We start from the raw sequence: 16,057 nt of genomic DNA, 5'->3' as shown, positions 1-16,057 counted from the left end.
AGAATAAATAGCAGCATTAGACTTAGACACAATCTGATAGGAAGCTAAGAAGAGGGGCGGTTCTGATGCCAGGCGGTGAAGCAACTCACATGGGTGGTGCTCCTCGCTAATGTCCCTGCAGCTGCAGCACTCCTAGAAAGCGTCCTTACGAAGGACGCTGGTTTGCTCGGTGCTCCTCGATGTTGTCTCAAGGGCAGCGCTGCTGGACGGCATCTTGTCGTCAGACTATGGTCTAGTGTTGTTGGGCTACCGGCGTAGCATGGCTTGGCTCTTTCGGGCGGAGGTTGTAGGTCAGCTTGTCTCCTCCAGGCAGTGGGTGGCGCAGCGCGTGGGAGACCAGGGCGGTGGTCGGTGGGCGGCGGCACAGTGCGTGAGAGACAGGCACGGCACGCGCGCAAATGGGTAGCCGCTCCCGCTTGTTTCTACGGGAAAAGCTAAAGATGTGCTGCAAAATCATGACCGAAAGGTAAGCCAAGGTCCAAAAGGTAAGCCGTGACTTCCTAGAGGGAAGGCACCGAATCTGAGTCCATCCCAGACGACCATTGTGACTCGCCCGTGGCCCCACCGACTGTTCCAAGTGAGATTACAGCGGCTGCATCACGAGCAGTGGTGCTGCCTGTTAGATGATATGATAGGTTTGCCCTGGTATGACCAGGTTCATTGTATTCTAGATGAGATCCTATTAGTTCGGTATAGATGGCAGGTTAGCCTAGATTGAAGGGATCATTGTTGTAACCATATATTGTTGTACTTACCACCATGGAGGGGTGATTCCTCTGGTATATAACACGCAACCTAGGAGACCGAGATGGCACCTGGTTCCTCCCAAACTTACATGGTACCAGAGCCATCTTCCTAATGGAGTTCGATCATGGCGTTCGCATCGGCGACGCTCGCCATCATCTCCCTCGGCCTCCTACCGGTCACCGAGAAGCTAACCAGGAGCAACCATGCCATGTGGCAGGCGTAGGTCTAGTCTGCCCTAAGGGGTGCTCAGGCGAAGCACTTCATTGATCTGGCAAGTCAACCGCCAGAGAAGTTTCTTGCAGCCAAGAGCGAGAAGAAAGTTGAAGGCAAGCCGGCCGTTGTGAACCCGAAGTATGAGAAGTGGGTCGCTAAGGACCAGCAGGTCCTCTCCTACCTCCTCACCTCTCTCTCGCGGGAGATTAGATCTTAGGTCACCACGGTGACCACGGCGGTGTCGGCTTGGGCCGCCATCGAGGCGCTCCATGCGTCACAGTCAAGGGCTCGTGTCATCAGCACTAGGATGGCGCTGGCCACTACGTCCAAGGGCGTAGCCTCTGTAAGTGATTATTTCACTAAAATGAAATCTTTGGCGGATGAGATGGCCTCAGCAGGGCGAAAACTGGAGGATGAGGAGCTTGTCTCCTACATACTAACCGGGTTAGATTCTAAATTTGACTCGGTTGTGACGGCGGTGTCGACACGTGTGGAGCCCATCACCGTGAACGAGCTTTATGCTCAACTCATCGCCCACGAGCAGCATCTGGAGATCTGCGGCGGCGGACAGCAGTACTCCACGAACATGGTTGCCAAGGGTGGCTGTGGTGACCGCGATGACCGCGGCAACTACTCCTACAACAGCGGTCGCGGCAGCGGCCATGGCAACCGTGGTGGCTTCAACCATGGTGGCCAGAAGGGAGGCCACAGAGGAGGACGCTTTTAGCCTGGTGTCTTTTGCCAGTTGTGTGGCAAGGAAGGGCACCCCGTCATTCGTTGTTTCAAAAGGTTCGATGCGTCTTTCACAGGACCACCGCAGAAGAGTGCATCTGTAGCAACTAGTTTGTATGATGTGGATACAAACTGGTACATGGACACGGGCGCCACCGACCATATTATTGGAGAACTAGAAAAGTTGATCATCCGTGACAAGTATCACGGCGGGGAACAAGTACATGCTGCCAACGGGACAGGTATGGAGATCACTAATGTTGGTCATAGTCGTTTGCATTCCCCTAATCTCCATCTAAGAAATATCCTTCATGTCCCACAATCACACAAAAATCTTTGTTCCGTTAATCATCTCACTCGAGACAATAATGTGTTTCTTGAATTTCATCCCAATTATTTTGCAATCAAGGAGCAGGTGACGAAGAAGGTCATTCACAAAGGCAGATGTGAAGGAGGGTTGTATCCCTTGTAGTCAGCCCAAAATAAGCAAGCACTCGGTGTCATCAAGCCTTCTGCATCCCTATGGCATCATAGGCTAGGCCATGCATCATCCCGTGTTGTGCAGCAAGTTCTGCACCGTCATAAACTTCCTTTCGTTCATGGGTCAAATAAGACTAGGGTTTGTGATGCATGTCAACAAGGCAAAAGTCACCAATTGCCTTACCCTAAGTCAAGTAGTTTGTTAAGTCATCCTCTAGATTTAGTTTTTTCCAATGTATGGGGGCCTGCCCCAAGTTCTGTTGGACACAAAAACTACTATGTGAGTTTCATTGATGATCACACCAAATATGTTTGGGTTTATTTCTTGAGTCACAAATCAGAGGTCTTCCAGTGTTTTTGTGATTTTCAAAACCTCATTGAACGACAATTTAGTTGAAAAATTTGTACCATACAAACAGACTAGGGTGGAGAATATCAGGCCCTACACTCCTTTTTTAATCGCATAGGCATAGATCATCATGTCTCATGCCCTCATGCACATCAACAAAATGGTTCAGCGGAACGCAAACATAGGCACATTGTTGAGATGGGTCTCACACTTCTTGCACACTCATCCATGCCATTGAAGTTCTAGGATGAAGCCTTTGCCACAGTTGTGTTCATCATCAACCGTCTTCCCTCTAAAGTCATCGCCGATCACACTCCTTTTGAGCGTCTGTTTGGGAACCAGCCTGACTACAGCTTCTTTCGCACCTTTGGGTGTGCCGTATGGCCCAACCTTAGATCATACAATTCCAAGAAACTCCAATTTAGATCCAAACAGTGTGTCTTTCTTGGCTATAGCAATATGCACAAAGGCTTAAAATGTCTTGATCCAAAAGAAGGCCATGTCTACATCTCTCGTGATGTAGTGTTTGATGAAACTGTTTTTCCGTTTGCTTCACTTCACCCAAATGCTGGTGCTAGGCTTTGCTCAGAGCTTGCCCTTCTTCCCGACATACTCAAAAACCGCTCCTCGGATTTTAGGGATGCAAATCTACATGATCAACATTTGTTATCTCCCACCTCTACTAATGAGTTACCCAAGTCTGGTGGTGTTGTTGCTGAAACAGGAACAGGAACGATGTATGCTGATCATCATTTTATGTGTTCCCCATCAGGGAGCTACCCTCCAAACGAAGCTGGTCCGATGGCGGCTGCGTTAGGGAGTTTAGGCAGATCAGCCTTGGGATCAGGAGGCCTGGTCCGGTCGAGAGTGTCGCCTTCCTCGCCTCACGACACGCGGGGGAGCACCTTCGGAGCCTCTGTGGCACCTTCAGATGGGATTGGCGTGGCCACACCAACCCTAGCATTGCACGATGATCCCGCTGACTAGGAGACAGCGCCTGGCCAGCTGCATGGCGACGTGACACCAAATTCGGCTGAGATCCTCTCGCTGGGGTCCTCTACAGCGACTGGATCCGTTTCATCTCCTACACCGAGACCTGCAACTCACCTACAACATGGAATTCAGCAGCCTAAAATTCATACTGATGGCACAGTACGCTGGTGCATGAGCTCTCAAACATCTATAGAAGAGCCGACCACAGTTGAGGAAGCACTTGGTGACCGAAATTGGGTAGCTGCTATGGATAGTGACTTAGTGAGCATCAAGCTTTGTTACGCAACAAGACATGGCACCTCGTGCCTCCCCCCAAGGGGAAGAATGCCATAGGCTGCAAATGGGTATATAAGATCAAACGTAGAGCTGATGGCACAATTGATAGATACAAAGCACGCTTGGTTGCAAAGGGGTTCAAACAACGGTATGGGATTGACTATGAAGACACGTTCAGTCCAGTTGTGAAGGCAGCAACCATACGTCTGATCTTGTCCATTGTAGTCTCAAGGGGTTGGTCTCTTCGTCAACTCGATGTACAGAATGATTTCCTTCATGGCATTCTGGAAGAAGAAGTGTATATGCATCAACCACCAGGCTATGCTGATAAAGCTCATCCCAACTATGTTTGCAAGTTGGACAAGGCACTCTACGGGCTTAAATAAGCACCTCGAGCATGGTATGCAAGGCTGTGCAAGAGATTGGAAAGTCTTGGTTTTGTTCCATCTAAAGCTGATACTTCGTTGTTTTACTACAACCGGGGCAAATACTGCATTTTTGTGTTGGTATATGTAGATGATATTATTGTAGCAAGCTCCTCACAAAGATGCAACAGAAGCACTGCTAAAAGATTTGCAAAAAGAATTTGCACTGAAGGACCTAGGTGACTTGCATTAGTTCTTAGGTATTGAAGTTAAAAAGCTATCAGATGGGTTACTGCTCTCGCAGGGAAGATATGCAGCTGATCTGCTTGCTCGATCTGGAATGAACCGAGCCAAGGCTGTTGACACTCCTCTATCTGTTTCAGAGAAACTCAGCTTAACCGATGGTACAAAGCTTGGAGATAAAGATGCAACACGGTATAGAAGTCTTGTTGGGGCATTACAATATTTAACTCTAACAAGACCAGATATATCCTTCTCTGTCAACAAGGTATGTCAATACCTCCACTCGCCTACCACTATACACTAGAGTGCAGTAAAAAGAATCTTGCGGTATGTTTGTGGTACTCTGAATTATGGGCTTAAGATCAAGAGATCAAAATCAATGATGATCAGTGCTTTCTCTGACGCTGATTGGGCGAGGTGTCCTGATGACTGCAGATCAACTGGTGGCTTCGTTGTGTTTCTAGGTGAAAATCTAGTGTCATGGACAGCCAGGAAGCAGGCGACCATGTCATGGTCTAGCACCGAAGCTGAGTATAAGGCCTTGGCAAATGCCACGGCTGAGATGATGTGGGTGCAGAAGTTGTTGAGCGAGCTCAAGATTGATCACCTCAGGGCTGCACGATTGTGGTGTGATAATTTGGGGGCAAAATACTTGTCTGCCAATCCAGTGTTTCATGCTAGAACGAAACACATAGAGATTGATTTCCACTTTGATAGAGAACAAGTGGCGCAAAAATTGTTGGACATCAGATTTATTAACTCAGCCGATCAGTTGGCCGATGGCTTCACCAAAGCAATTCCCGCTGCGAAGCTACGACAGTTTAGAGTCAATCTTAACATTGTAAGTGGCTAAGATTGAGGGAGAGTGTTAGATGATATGATAGGTTAGCCCTGGTATGATCAGGTTCATTGTATTCTAGATGAGATCCTATTAGGCCCCGTTTAGGTCCAAAAATTTTTGGATTTTGGCTACTGTAGCACTTTCGTTTGTATTTGGTAATTAGTGTCTAATTATGGATTAATTAGGTTCAAAAGTTTCGTCTCGCGATTTCTCACCCAACTATGTAATTATTTTTTTTTCGTCTACATTTAGTACTTCATGCATGTGCCGCAAGATTTGATGTGATGGGTACTGCGTAAAATTTTTTGAAATCTAAACGGAGCCTTAGTTCGGTATAGATGATAGGTTAGCCTAGATTGAAGGAATCATTGTTGTAATCATATATCGTTATACTTGTCACCGTGGAGGGACGATTCCTCTTGTATATAACACGCAACCCAGGAGACCGAGATGGCACCTGGTTCCTCCCAAACTTACACTGGCGACCACGTGCAAGGCTGCGATGGCGAGGAGCTGTCCTGTCTAGACGGGCTGTGCCTGTGCGCGAGGCGAGCTACATAGCGGCGGCGAGCACGTTTCAAGCCCACGAAAATGGCCTCCCGCCTCTTAACCAGATCAGCGGCGGCGCGCCTCGTCTCCCACCTCCACCGCAAGAGGCCAGGAACTACTCACTGCCTCCTCACGCATGGCGCCGCCTTGGTGGCCCTCCTGGGGCCCACTGATGGCCTCCCCCACGCCGCCGACTCCACTCTCCTCCGCGTTCCGGTGCGGTGGTTCTCCTCTCCGTCCACGGAGGCGGTGGCGGAGGCTCCGATGACCGCGGACGGCCTGACGGTAGACTCGATTGCCGACAAGAGGTGGACGATTCTTCCCGAAGCCGAGAGCGACTGGCGCAGCCATGCCGCCGCCGTCGCGCAGTCAGTCAAGCTCATCAAGAAGCGCCTCAAGGTACAATATTCACATGACATCCGATACTTAGTGCTTTTCCGTAGGCCAAATTGCCGAATTGCGTTCTATTGTTGCGCAAGGATGGTCCGTCATCTTAGGTTCTCGATTCATTCAGGCACTTCAGCGAACATCTTATGTGCGGAGTGTGTTTATGCTCGCTAACTGGGCATTTCTATCCTGTCTGAATTGAGCATTGTTTTTACTTGTTCAGTGGGGATGGATACTTGACAGAACGAAACAATTGGCTGTGGTGTTAGAGAGGCCAGACCTCTGGGAAGATCCAGTTTTTGCTGGGAGGGTTAGCCGTGAGCAGGGTGAGCTCATGGGCAAGATTAAGTCAGTGAACCAATTTGAGCAGGAATTGATTGAACACATTGAGATGTTACGGCTTGCACGTGAAGAAAACGATAATGAACTTGAGATGGTGAGTACAGTGCTCATTACATGATATAAAGCTTGAAATACAGCACAGATCCATTTTCCATTCATTGTACAAACCATCTATCTGTTTCAACTTTTATTTTAACTGTTTTGTGCAGGAAAGCATGAGGGCTTTAGCGGATATGAGAAGAAGTGCAAAGGAGAAAGAACTTAATGCGTTACTTTCTGGAGACAATGACTCTTGTTCTTGCTTCATTGAGGTTTATTTTGTGTCTCCCTCAATAATTTCATTATGTTTGTAAGAATTTTTCAGCTAACTGCTCCATCTAGAGCACTTGTAGTTGAAGTGCCAATGCTCATCTTATGCTTTCCTAACGAGGTTTTCAGTGGGTGATTCCTTATGATGATGGTTTCAGGTTCAGGCAGGGGCTGGTGGCACCGAGAGCATGGACTGGGCTGCAATGGTCATGAACATGTATAAGTCATGGGCCCAGCAACGAGGATATACAGTCACTGTGGTAGAAGAGATGCCTGGTGAAGTAGCAGGAATCAAGGTTGTTTTTTTCACTAGTATGTGTTGCTGAACATACAGTTTTTTTGCTATGAAATCTATTCCATCTGAACCATTTATTTTCTAATATGAGTAGTATTTAGATTACAAAAAAAAAAAGGAACTGATCTTAAACAGCTGCTTTTTCCAGAGGGCCACTATCAAAGTTGATGGTGAATATGCATTTGGATATGCCAAAGCTGAAGTAGGAGTCCATAGATTAGTGCGAATTTCTCCATTTGACAGTGGAAAGCGGCGGCACACTTCCTTTGCAGCTGTTGCTGTAATACCTATTCTTGGGGATGCCGCTAGCCGATACCAGATCAAAGATTCTGATCTTAGGATAGAACGTTTCCGTTCTGGTGGCCCTGGTGGTCAGCATGCCAACACTACAGAGAGTGCCATTCGAATTGTGCACATTCCAACTGGTATAAGTGCAACATCTCAAAATGAAAGGTAATTTTGATGTCTTCTCCTTTGCATTTCACAAGTTTATTCTTTGCTCGTTATGCTATTTCTACCGTTGAATGTTTTAAAAACATAAATGTTAAAGTTCTGTACTCCTAATTGAGAAATGCAGATCACAACACATGAACAAGGCATCCGCAATGGCAGTGCTCCAATCTCGTCTTGATCAGCTTGAGATTGCCCGCCAAGCACAGATGAATGCAGAGCACACACAATCACTCAACGAAATCAGCTGGGGCAACCAAATAAGATCTTATGTTCTCCATGTAAGCTTTCCATTTAGAATACCAAATTAAACTATCAACTCTTGTTATGATAAAACTGTGACCTCTCAGTAGCATTATCTGTGTTCTCAGTGTTCCCTTTAAGCTACTAGTCTATGGAGTTAATCTTTCTATTTCTGTTTTGTTTCCATACTCATCTCAGGATTTTTAAAAATTAAGAAGCTGCAAACTAGTGATTTCTTTCTGGTCCTTTATGGATACAATAATCACATGTTTTGATCTAAATTTTCTGACATGATCTTTCTAACTAGTGAAGTTTTGAAAAAAGAGAACATAAATCTTTCTATACAAATTATTATTGTCATAATCTTTCTAATGAACTATAGTATGGAATAGAGATGGATCTCTTAAGTGCAAACATCATAACTTACTGTTATTTCTGTGAGCATCCCTGTATAGTGTTCAACATATATCAGTAAATAGTTGTTCTTGTTGTGTTTTGTCAGCCATACCGTATGGTCAAAGATCTTCGAACGAACTATGAAGTATCTGATCCGGATTCAGTTCTAGAAGGAGATCTAGATGATTTCATCTTGAACTATTTGTCTTCGTCACTGGATGAAGCAGATGTAAGTACCTGAACAAAGAATCATGCTCGCCATTTTTCATGAGCTACCTGACAAACCACTTGGCTTTGAACAAACCAACTGAGACACTGCTGAAGTGCTAGCAACTGGAGGTGCTGATCCGGTCTTTTGTTTGGTAGCGAATACAACACGAGCTCAAATGATGAAAATTTAAGGTAAGGGATAGTAGTAGGTTGCAAGTGCAAAAATCAGAGTTAGCTGCGCAGGATAGAGTTTATATAGCAGACCAGGCAATATAGTGAAAATATTTGCTTGATAGTCGAGATGCGGTTACTTTTTCTGTACTGCCTTTACCGTTTGTGATGGATGTATAAACAGTCTGTCTCTAGTCAATCTAGCTCTTCTTTACTGTAGTGACAGTGTTGCACCCAAGTAGCTGAGGTGGTCTACAATAATTGATTGTTTTCTCCCATTCGTTGTTACATTGTTTGCTTGTTTTACTTTTTCCTAATTTTTTGTTGGGAGATTAAAAAAAAAGAATTACCACTATTGATGCGCTGTCAAACTGTCTAATACTACTAGATTATATTTTGGGCGGAAACTGTCAGACAATTTGACTCGAAAGTTTAGTTGTCCTGGTTAGTGGTTAGTGACACAGGTGGACTACCAGCCTATTCGTTTCGGCTTATTCGCTCGTATCTGGCTTATAATCCACGGCTTGAACAGCGTTTTTCTCTCACAGCAAACCAGCCAGCAGTACTTTCAGCCATGGCTTATAAGCCAATTCAGCCGAAACGAATAGGCTGTACAACAGGGTGATCCCTTGTCACCATTAGTGTTCAACATGGCTGCCGATGCACTGGACCACATATTCGCTAAAGCAAACCAGAAGGGGTTCATCAAGGGGTCCTACCTCATTTGTCCCCAGGGAGTTTCACTCAATTGTAGTATATTGATGACACGGTTATTATGACAGGATGTGATGATCAGTCCATTAGGAACCTAAAGTCTTTGTTGAATTGCTTCGAATGGATGTCAGGCTTCAAAATCAATTATCATAAGAGTGAAGCCATCATACATGAAGAGGTCCAGATTGCAACATTATAAACTGCTCAAGGGGTTATCTCCCCACGAAATATCTCGGGATCCCCTAAGTGACAGGAACATGGGTGTAAAGTCCCATGATTGAGAAAATGAAAAGGAAGCTGCAGCCGTGAAAAAGGAAAGAATGTGACCTCAGGGCGTAGACTGAATGACTGATTCAGACGAATGCTTCTCTAAGTAGCATCCCATCATCTATATGTGGGGACACATCAACCAATGGATACTATTAGATCCAAATATTTTTGGAGGGGGGGACATGATTCAAATATCACATGGTCAAATTTGAGAATATATGTAGGCCCAAGGATTTGGAGGTCTGGGAACATCAACACATAATTTTTTAACGAAGTCTTACTGCTAAAATGGATTTGGAGATTATACAATGGAGATGAGAATGACATGTGCTGCCAGCTGCTCAGTGCCAAATACATGAAAAACAAATGCCTCTCGAACTGTAACATAACAGCAAGGGAGGCTCACAATTCTAGTTAGGCATCAAAAAAGTGAAAGTAAATTCAAATGAGATCTTGGGAAATGTAGCTAACATTCTGTTCTTGGAGGATACATGGATAGGAGATATACCCCTGAAGCTACCATATCAAAAACGTTTCTCGGTCTGTAGCGATCCTGGTTGCACTGTTCAGGATTGCTGGGAGGAGGAGGATTGGGGGTGAGAATTCCAACGAACCTTAACTTCACTATATCAGATGACAGGTAAAGGATTTCCAAGACAAAGTTGTTTGGAAGTTGGAGAAGAAAGGGATGTACACTACTAGGTCTATGTATGGACTCATGGTGTCTCCTTATATTTTTGTCCTAATAATGACACAAAGTATGGTCCGAACTCCAAACTCTACCCTAATCAGCAAATCCAACTCAAGTCGCAAGTGTAAATAAATCGTATACATTAAGCACAATCCTAACAAGATCCGTGGACTGAAGTAGTGGGCATATTGGAGTGGTTTGTTAGTCGTGTTGCTGCCAATTTATCCGAAGTCTAAGACACACTTTTGAATGATTAGCAGAACTTGTACTTTGATGACGGTTTTCCAAATTACAGTGTTGTGTGGTGGTTCAAGCATCCCATGATTCTATGAACCGTGCTCGATAGGCTGAGGTCTTGTTTGGCCAAACTCTAATCCACTCCAATTCACATCTCAATATACGTGAATTTGCGTGGATCGAAGTGCAGCCAAGCAAACCCAAGATAAAGAAGTCGTGCACTCTTCTAGGAGATGACACCTATGATGTCCGGTGTGAGATGTGCATTGTGCATTGATGCACATGAAGGGCATTCCAGAGATACAAACTGTTGTATGCGTAACACCGTACGTGATGTTGGCCTGCAGATCCCTATCTTACCTTTTAGCCACGTGTTGTGTTCTGGACTCTGGAGTCCTGACTCCTGAGGACTCGAGCTTTCTTTTGACATCATTCCCTAGCTATGTGCATGTTTAGTTCCCAAAATTTTGCAAAATTTTTCAAGATTCCCCGTCACATCGAATCTTTGGACACATGCGTGAAGCATTAAATATAAATAAAAAATAAAATTAATTACACAGTTTAGACGAAATTCACGAGACGAATCTTTTAAGTCTAATTAGACTATGATTGGACACTAATTACCAAATAACAATGAAAGTGCTACAGTACCATTTCCTAAAAAAAAACGCAAGTAAACAAGACCTATGTTGCACACTTGGGACGTAACTCTTGTAGATAAAATACAACAATGTTTGGGGTGCTCACTGCTCAGCTTCGTCTATATCGGATGCTGGTGGTTAGCCGGTGTTTCCAATTGCTACCTCATCTGCATGTCGCGTTCGTCTGAGAGATCTAGGGCGCTGTAAAAGTAAATAAACTTCACTCAGCAAGCCATTGGTCACTGCCAAATAGTCGTTCAACGAGGGAGCATTCGAATAATAAACAAGGATGGGGGCGGCGCGATGCATTGCCATGGCATGCCACGGAGACACGCAATCTCGCCGCTGCCTCGCCCAGTATAAGAAGGTCCAGGTCCAGTCCTAAGGGCACAGGCAGCAGCAGCAGCAGCAGCAACCGATCGTCTTGGAGATGCAGACGCGTTTCGCCGCCACCTCCGCTTCCTTCGTCCTACTCTGCCTTCTGGCTGCTCTGCTCGGCCACCGGACCGCTGCCGCCGCTGCGGAGGCCGTCAATGTCGGCGTCATACTTGACCTGGCCTCTGCACCCGGGAAGAGATGGCGGACCAGCATTAGCATGGCGGTGGAGGACTACTACGCCGCGCACGCTAACTCCACCACCAAAGTGGAGCTGCATTTCCGGGACTCGTCCGGCGACGCCGTCGCCGCCGCTTCCGCCGGTGAGCTCGCCGTCACGGCAGTCTCTGGCAGCTGTCAGACACTCTATAACTCTGAGATGACCATGACTGACCTGTCGCTTGCAATGCAGCGGTGGACCTGATCAAGAACGCCAAGGCGCAGGCCATTATCGACGGGTCGCGGACGGCCGCCGAGGCCGAGTTCGTGGCGCGCATCGGTGACCGCGCCCACGTTCCCGTCGTGTCCTTCTCCGCGGTCCCCGCGACGCGGACCGCGCGCTTCTCCGTGGCCACGGCGCCGGACGACTCCTCGCAGGCCGCGCCCATCGCGGGCGTCCTGGAGAACTTCCACTGGCGCGCGGCGGTCCTGCTGCACGAGGACTCGCGCTTCGGCGCTGGCATCGTCCCGGCGCTCTCCGACGCGCTCCGGGGCGTCGGCGCCACCGTGGCGCACCGCGCCGCGGTGCCGGCCGACGCGTCCGACGACCGCCTCGACGCGGTGCTGTACCGCGCCTCGTCGATGACGGCTCGCGTCTTCGTCGTGCACATGTCATTTCCCCTGGCGCTGCGGCTGTTTCACAGGGCCAAGAACTCCGGCATGATGTCCGAAGGCTACGTCTGGATCGCCACGGCCGCAGTGGGCGACACCGGAGGCGACGGCGACGCGCTAGGCCGCGAGGACACCGACGCGATGCAGGGCGTGGTCAGCGTCCGCCAGTACGTGCCGCCCACGATCCAGGCCGGCGACTTTGCCAAACGGTTCAGGGCGAGGTTTCTGCCAGAGAACGATGGCTCTCAGGACACCACGGAGCCGACCACGTCGACGTTCAAGGCGTACGACACGGCGGTCGCGGTCGCCGCGGCAGTTGAGGCGGCCGGGATCTCTGGCTCGGATTTCGTGCCATCGAAAGGAGGGACGGGGCTGACGGAGCTGGACCAGCTCGGCGTGTCTGCCACCGGCGAGAACTTGCTCAAGGCTGTGCGCAACACGACATTCGACGGGCTGGCCGGGAAGTTCAGGCTGTCGGACGGGCAATCGCAGACGCCGGCGTACGAGATCGTGAACTTCGCCGCAGACGGGCTCAAGACGGTGGGGTTCTGGACCGCAAAGACTGGGATCTCACAGGAGTTCGCCGCCGACAGCAGTGAAGGCTTGAAGAAAGTCAATTTCCCTGGCGTGGAAGAATCTGACATGCGAATTCCGGACGGGTGGGCTTTCTCGCCGGTCGAGCGGGCGCTGGTCATCGCCGTGCCGGTGAAGCACGGGTTCCAGCAGTTCGTGCAGGTGTACAACGACACGACGAGCGGCAGGACGATAGTCTCCGGCTACAGCATCGACGTGTTCGAAGCGGCCATCAAGGCACTGCCCTACCCGGTGTACTACCAGTACGTGCCCTACTACGGCATCGGCAACGCGAGTTCATCTTCTTACGACCAGATGATAGACCTGATTCCCGAGGAGAAAGCCGATGCGGTCGTCGGCGATGTGTCCATCACCGTGGGCAGGATGGCGGAGGCGGACTTCACCATGCCGTTCACCGAATCGGGGTGGTCCATGGTCGTGGCGGTGCAAGCGCAGGAGGCCACGGGCATGTTCTTCTTCCTCAAGCCGCTCACGCCTGGGCTCTGGCTCGCCAGCCTCGCCGCCTTCATCTTCACCGGCTTCGTCATCTGGGTGATCGAGCACCGGATCAACCCCGAGTTCCGAGGCACGCCGCTGCAGCAGTTCGGCATCATCTTCCACTACGCCTTCTCTACCCTCGTCTTCGCGCACAGTAAGCTAAGCTAGCTCTGCTTCTTCCGCCACCAAGAAAACTGTTAAACTGATCAGTCTCTCATGGTGGTGATGGTGTGCAGGGGAGAATGTGGTGAGCAACCTGTCCAAGTTCCTGATGGTCATATGGGTGTTCGCCGTCCTGATCCTGACGTCGAGCTACACGGCCAGCTTGACATCGATGCTGACGGTCCAGAAGCTGAGGCCGGCAGTGACGGACGTGAACGATCTCCTCGACAACGGTGACTACGTCGGGTACCAGGAGGGTTCCTTCGTCTACGGCGAGCTCCTCAAGATGAACTTCGACCCGAGCAAGCTGAGGAGCTACAGCACGCCGGCCGAGTACGCGGACGCGCTGTCCAGGGGCTCGGACGACGGCGGGGTCGCCGCGGTGTTCGACGAGGTCCCGTACCTCAAGGTCTTCCTGTCGCAGCCGCAGTACTGCGACGGCTACGTCATGTCCGGCCCCGTCTACAAGGGCACGGGCCTCGGGTTCGCGTTCCCGAGAGGCTCCCCCATGGCGACGGAGGTGTCGCGCGCCATCGTGGGGCTGACGGAAGGCGACAACATCGACCTGATCGAGAGGAAATGGTTCGGCGTGCCGGGGTCGTGCGGCGATGGTGTCGACGCGGCCAACGCCAGCCTCACCCTGTGGAACTTCAGCGGGCTGTTCCTCATCACCGCCGTGGCGGCGACGCTCGTGCTCCTCGTCTACCTCGTCATGTTCATCTGCCGGGAGCGCCACGAGGTCCGGGCGGTGGCGGAGCCTGGGTCCGGGAGCGTGTCGCTGAAGCGGTTCCGCGCGTGGCTGCAGCACTACGACCGCAAGGACATGACGGCGCCCCACTTCAGGCAGCAGCAGAGCTGGAGCGACTCGCCGTCGACGAACGGCGGCAGCAGCCAAGGGAGGAAGAGGACAGAGCAGGACGAAGCCACAGCCACGCGCGATTTCGGCGGCCCCCGGGCGTCGCCTTTCAGCGACCACTCCCGCATGGACTCGGTTTCGGCTTCGCCGCTGGAGCGGAAGGGGTCCAACGAGTTCAGGACCCCGTTCGAGCAGCGGATGGGGGAGGCGGCAGCCGCGTCCGCGGAGAGACGCTCGTCCACACCGGAGCGCAAGCCGTCGCTGAAGCTTCCACAAGACACCGAGGAAAGAAAGAAGCTGCCATTATCCCCGTGAATGTGTTGCTCCGGTGAAGCAACGTGCTCCAAAAACAAGCAGAAATACTTGTGTTTATTTATTTATTAAAAACCGCGTACGATGCAAAATAATGCAATATGTACTACCTGCAGACGATTATGGTAATTTGTGGACGAGTAAACGTAGGGGACGTCTGTGTATGAACAAGAATTTCTTTTTTTTTTCGAAATTTTATGTACAAGAATTTCCAGTCCTGTCTAACATGGATCAAGCTTTTTATTTGAGAAGGTAAGATTTCATTGCATCACAAGCACAATAGAGAGATGGGTGATATGGAGATCTCGGTGATATGTTACCACAGGCGAAACGTTCAGCACACGCCTGACATTACAAGTCGGCGAATGAGCAAGAGCCTGGCACGAAAATAGGCATGAACACGAAAATAGGCATGAATTGCATTATTTTGCCCCAGGCGTGCGACATTGCTCAACATTAAACAAGTTTTGCCTCTTCCTGCCTATTTTCTTAGCAAGACATTAGTAATGAAAACTTATGTTCGGCTGGTATTAAAGCCGGCTGAAGCTGATTTATTGTGAGAGAAAAATATTGTAGATTCTAGCTAATAAGCCGGCTGATAAGTTCAAGCAAACAGGCCAAGGTACCGGGAATAAACAACCTTTTGATCCAATATATAGCCATAAAACAAACTATAATCTTCTACTCCCTTCGTTTTAAATCACAAGACTGTTTTGACTTTTCTACGTACATACATTTTGCTATATACTTAGATATATACTCTGATTGGTTACTCGCATTAGCATTGCATTGCATTAAAGACTATGCAGCATAACCTTAACCTGGATAAGGCAATGCAATTTGGTGTTGTTTCGTTTGCCTGGATAGGAGGTCGTATAGTGTTATTTGTGTGATTGGTTTTCTGCATAAGTAGCCAGACTATGTCTTAGGTTGCAGAGCGGGTGCAGGAGGAAGGATGCATAGCTGGATACACAAGATTTTGGTCGAATAGTAGGATGCATACTAGGCTTGCTTTGAGGACAGTGCTAGCCTGCTATACAGGTAACCAAACAGGGACGAACTGCACTGTAGAGGCCTAGATAAAGGGTTATGCAGACAATCAAACAGACCCTATGGCCCCGTTCGCTGGTCTGAAACTTGGCTGAAAAACACTGTTCTGGCTGAATTGTTGTGAGAGAAAAACACTGTTCCGGCTGAAAAAAGAAGTTAAACAAGCCATTTTTAAGACAAACGAACAGGACCTATGTCTAGATACATAGTAAAAATAATACACCTAAAAAAATATTTAATTTAGAATGGAGGAAGT

The 16,057-nt window shown here is 48.8% G+C and overlaps 2 protein-coding genes and 1 non-coding gene across 3 annotated transcripts; all 3 read left to right on the top strand.

The window, feature by feature from the left end:
• The first annotated feature begins 1,363 nt into the window (after positions 1-1,363).
• On the top strand, positions 1,364-1,502 carry LOC136478857 (small nucleolar RNA Z247). The gene has a single exon (XR_010764527.1). It is a non-coding gene; the product is annotated as a small nucleolar RNA Z247 (small nucleolar RNA).
• Positions 1,503-5,815: 4,313 nt separating this feature from the next.
• LOC136478230 (peptide chain release factor PrfB2, chloroplastic-like) lies at positions 5,816-8,874 on the top strand. The gene is made up of 7 exons (XM_066476585.1): positions 5,816-6,187; positions 6,399-6,611; positions 6,727-6,828; positions 6,985-7,122; positions 7,270-7,574; positions 7,699-7,852; positions 8,317-8,874. The coding sequence occupies exons 1-7, from the start codon at positions 5,831-5,833 to the stop codon at positions 8,449-8,451; spliced, it is 1,404 nt and encodes a 467-aa protein (XP_066332682.1). The 5' UTR covers positions 5,816-5,830; the 3' UTR covers positions 8,452-8,874.
• Positions 8,875-12,184: 3,310 nt separating this feature from the next.
• On the top strand, positions 12,185-15,850 carry LOC136478222 (glutamate receptor 2.8-like). The gene is made up of 2 exons (XM_066476579.1): positions 12,185-13,575; positions 13,658-15,850. The coding sequence occupies exons 1-2, from the start codon at positions 12,321-12,323 to the stop codon at positions 14,752-14,754; spliced, it is 2,352 nt and encodes a 783-aa protein (XP_066332676.1). The 5' UTR covers positions 12,185-12,320; the 3' UTR covers positions 14,755-15,850.
• The last annotated feature ends 207 nt before the right edge of the window (positions 15,851-16,057 follow it).

Source organism: Miscanthus floridulus, chromosome 8, assembly GCF_019320115.1.
Source record: "Miscanthus floridulus cultivar M001 chromosome 8, ASM1932011v1, whole genome shotgun sequence".
Classification (NCBI taxonomy): domain Eukaryota; kingdom Viridiplantae; phylum Streptophyta; class Magnoliopsida; order Poales; family Poaceae; genus Miscanthus; species Miscanthus floridulus.
This window is presented reverse-complemented; position numbering and strand designations above follow the sequence as displayed.

Bases quoted from the DNA above. Each gene is read 5' to 3' on its own strand.
- LOC136478230 (XM_066476585.1), top strand. From the start codon at position 5,831: ATGGCCTCCCGCCTCTTAACCAGATCAGCGGCGGCGCGCCTCGTCTCC. The intron at 6,188-6,398 runs GTACAATATTCA...TTACTTGTTCAG, and splicing joins TCATCAAGAAGCGCCTCAAG to TGGGGATGGATACTTGACAG. The intron at 7,123-7,269 runs GTTGTTTTTTTC...TGCTTTTTCCAG, and splicing joins GTGAAGTAGCAGGAATCAAG to AGGGCCACTATCAAAGTTGA.
- LOC136478222 (XM_066476579.1), top strand. From the start codon at position 12,321: ATGACGGCTCGCGTCTTCGTCGTGCACATGTCATTTCCCCTGGCGCTG. The intron at 13,576-13,657 runs GTAAGCTAAGCT...GATGGTGTGCAG, and splicing joins TACCCTCGTCTTCGCGCACA to GGGAGAATGTGGTGAGCAAC.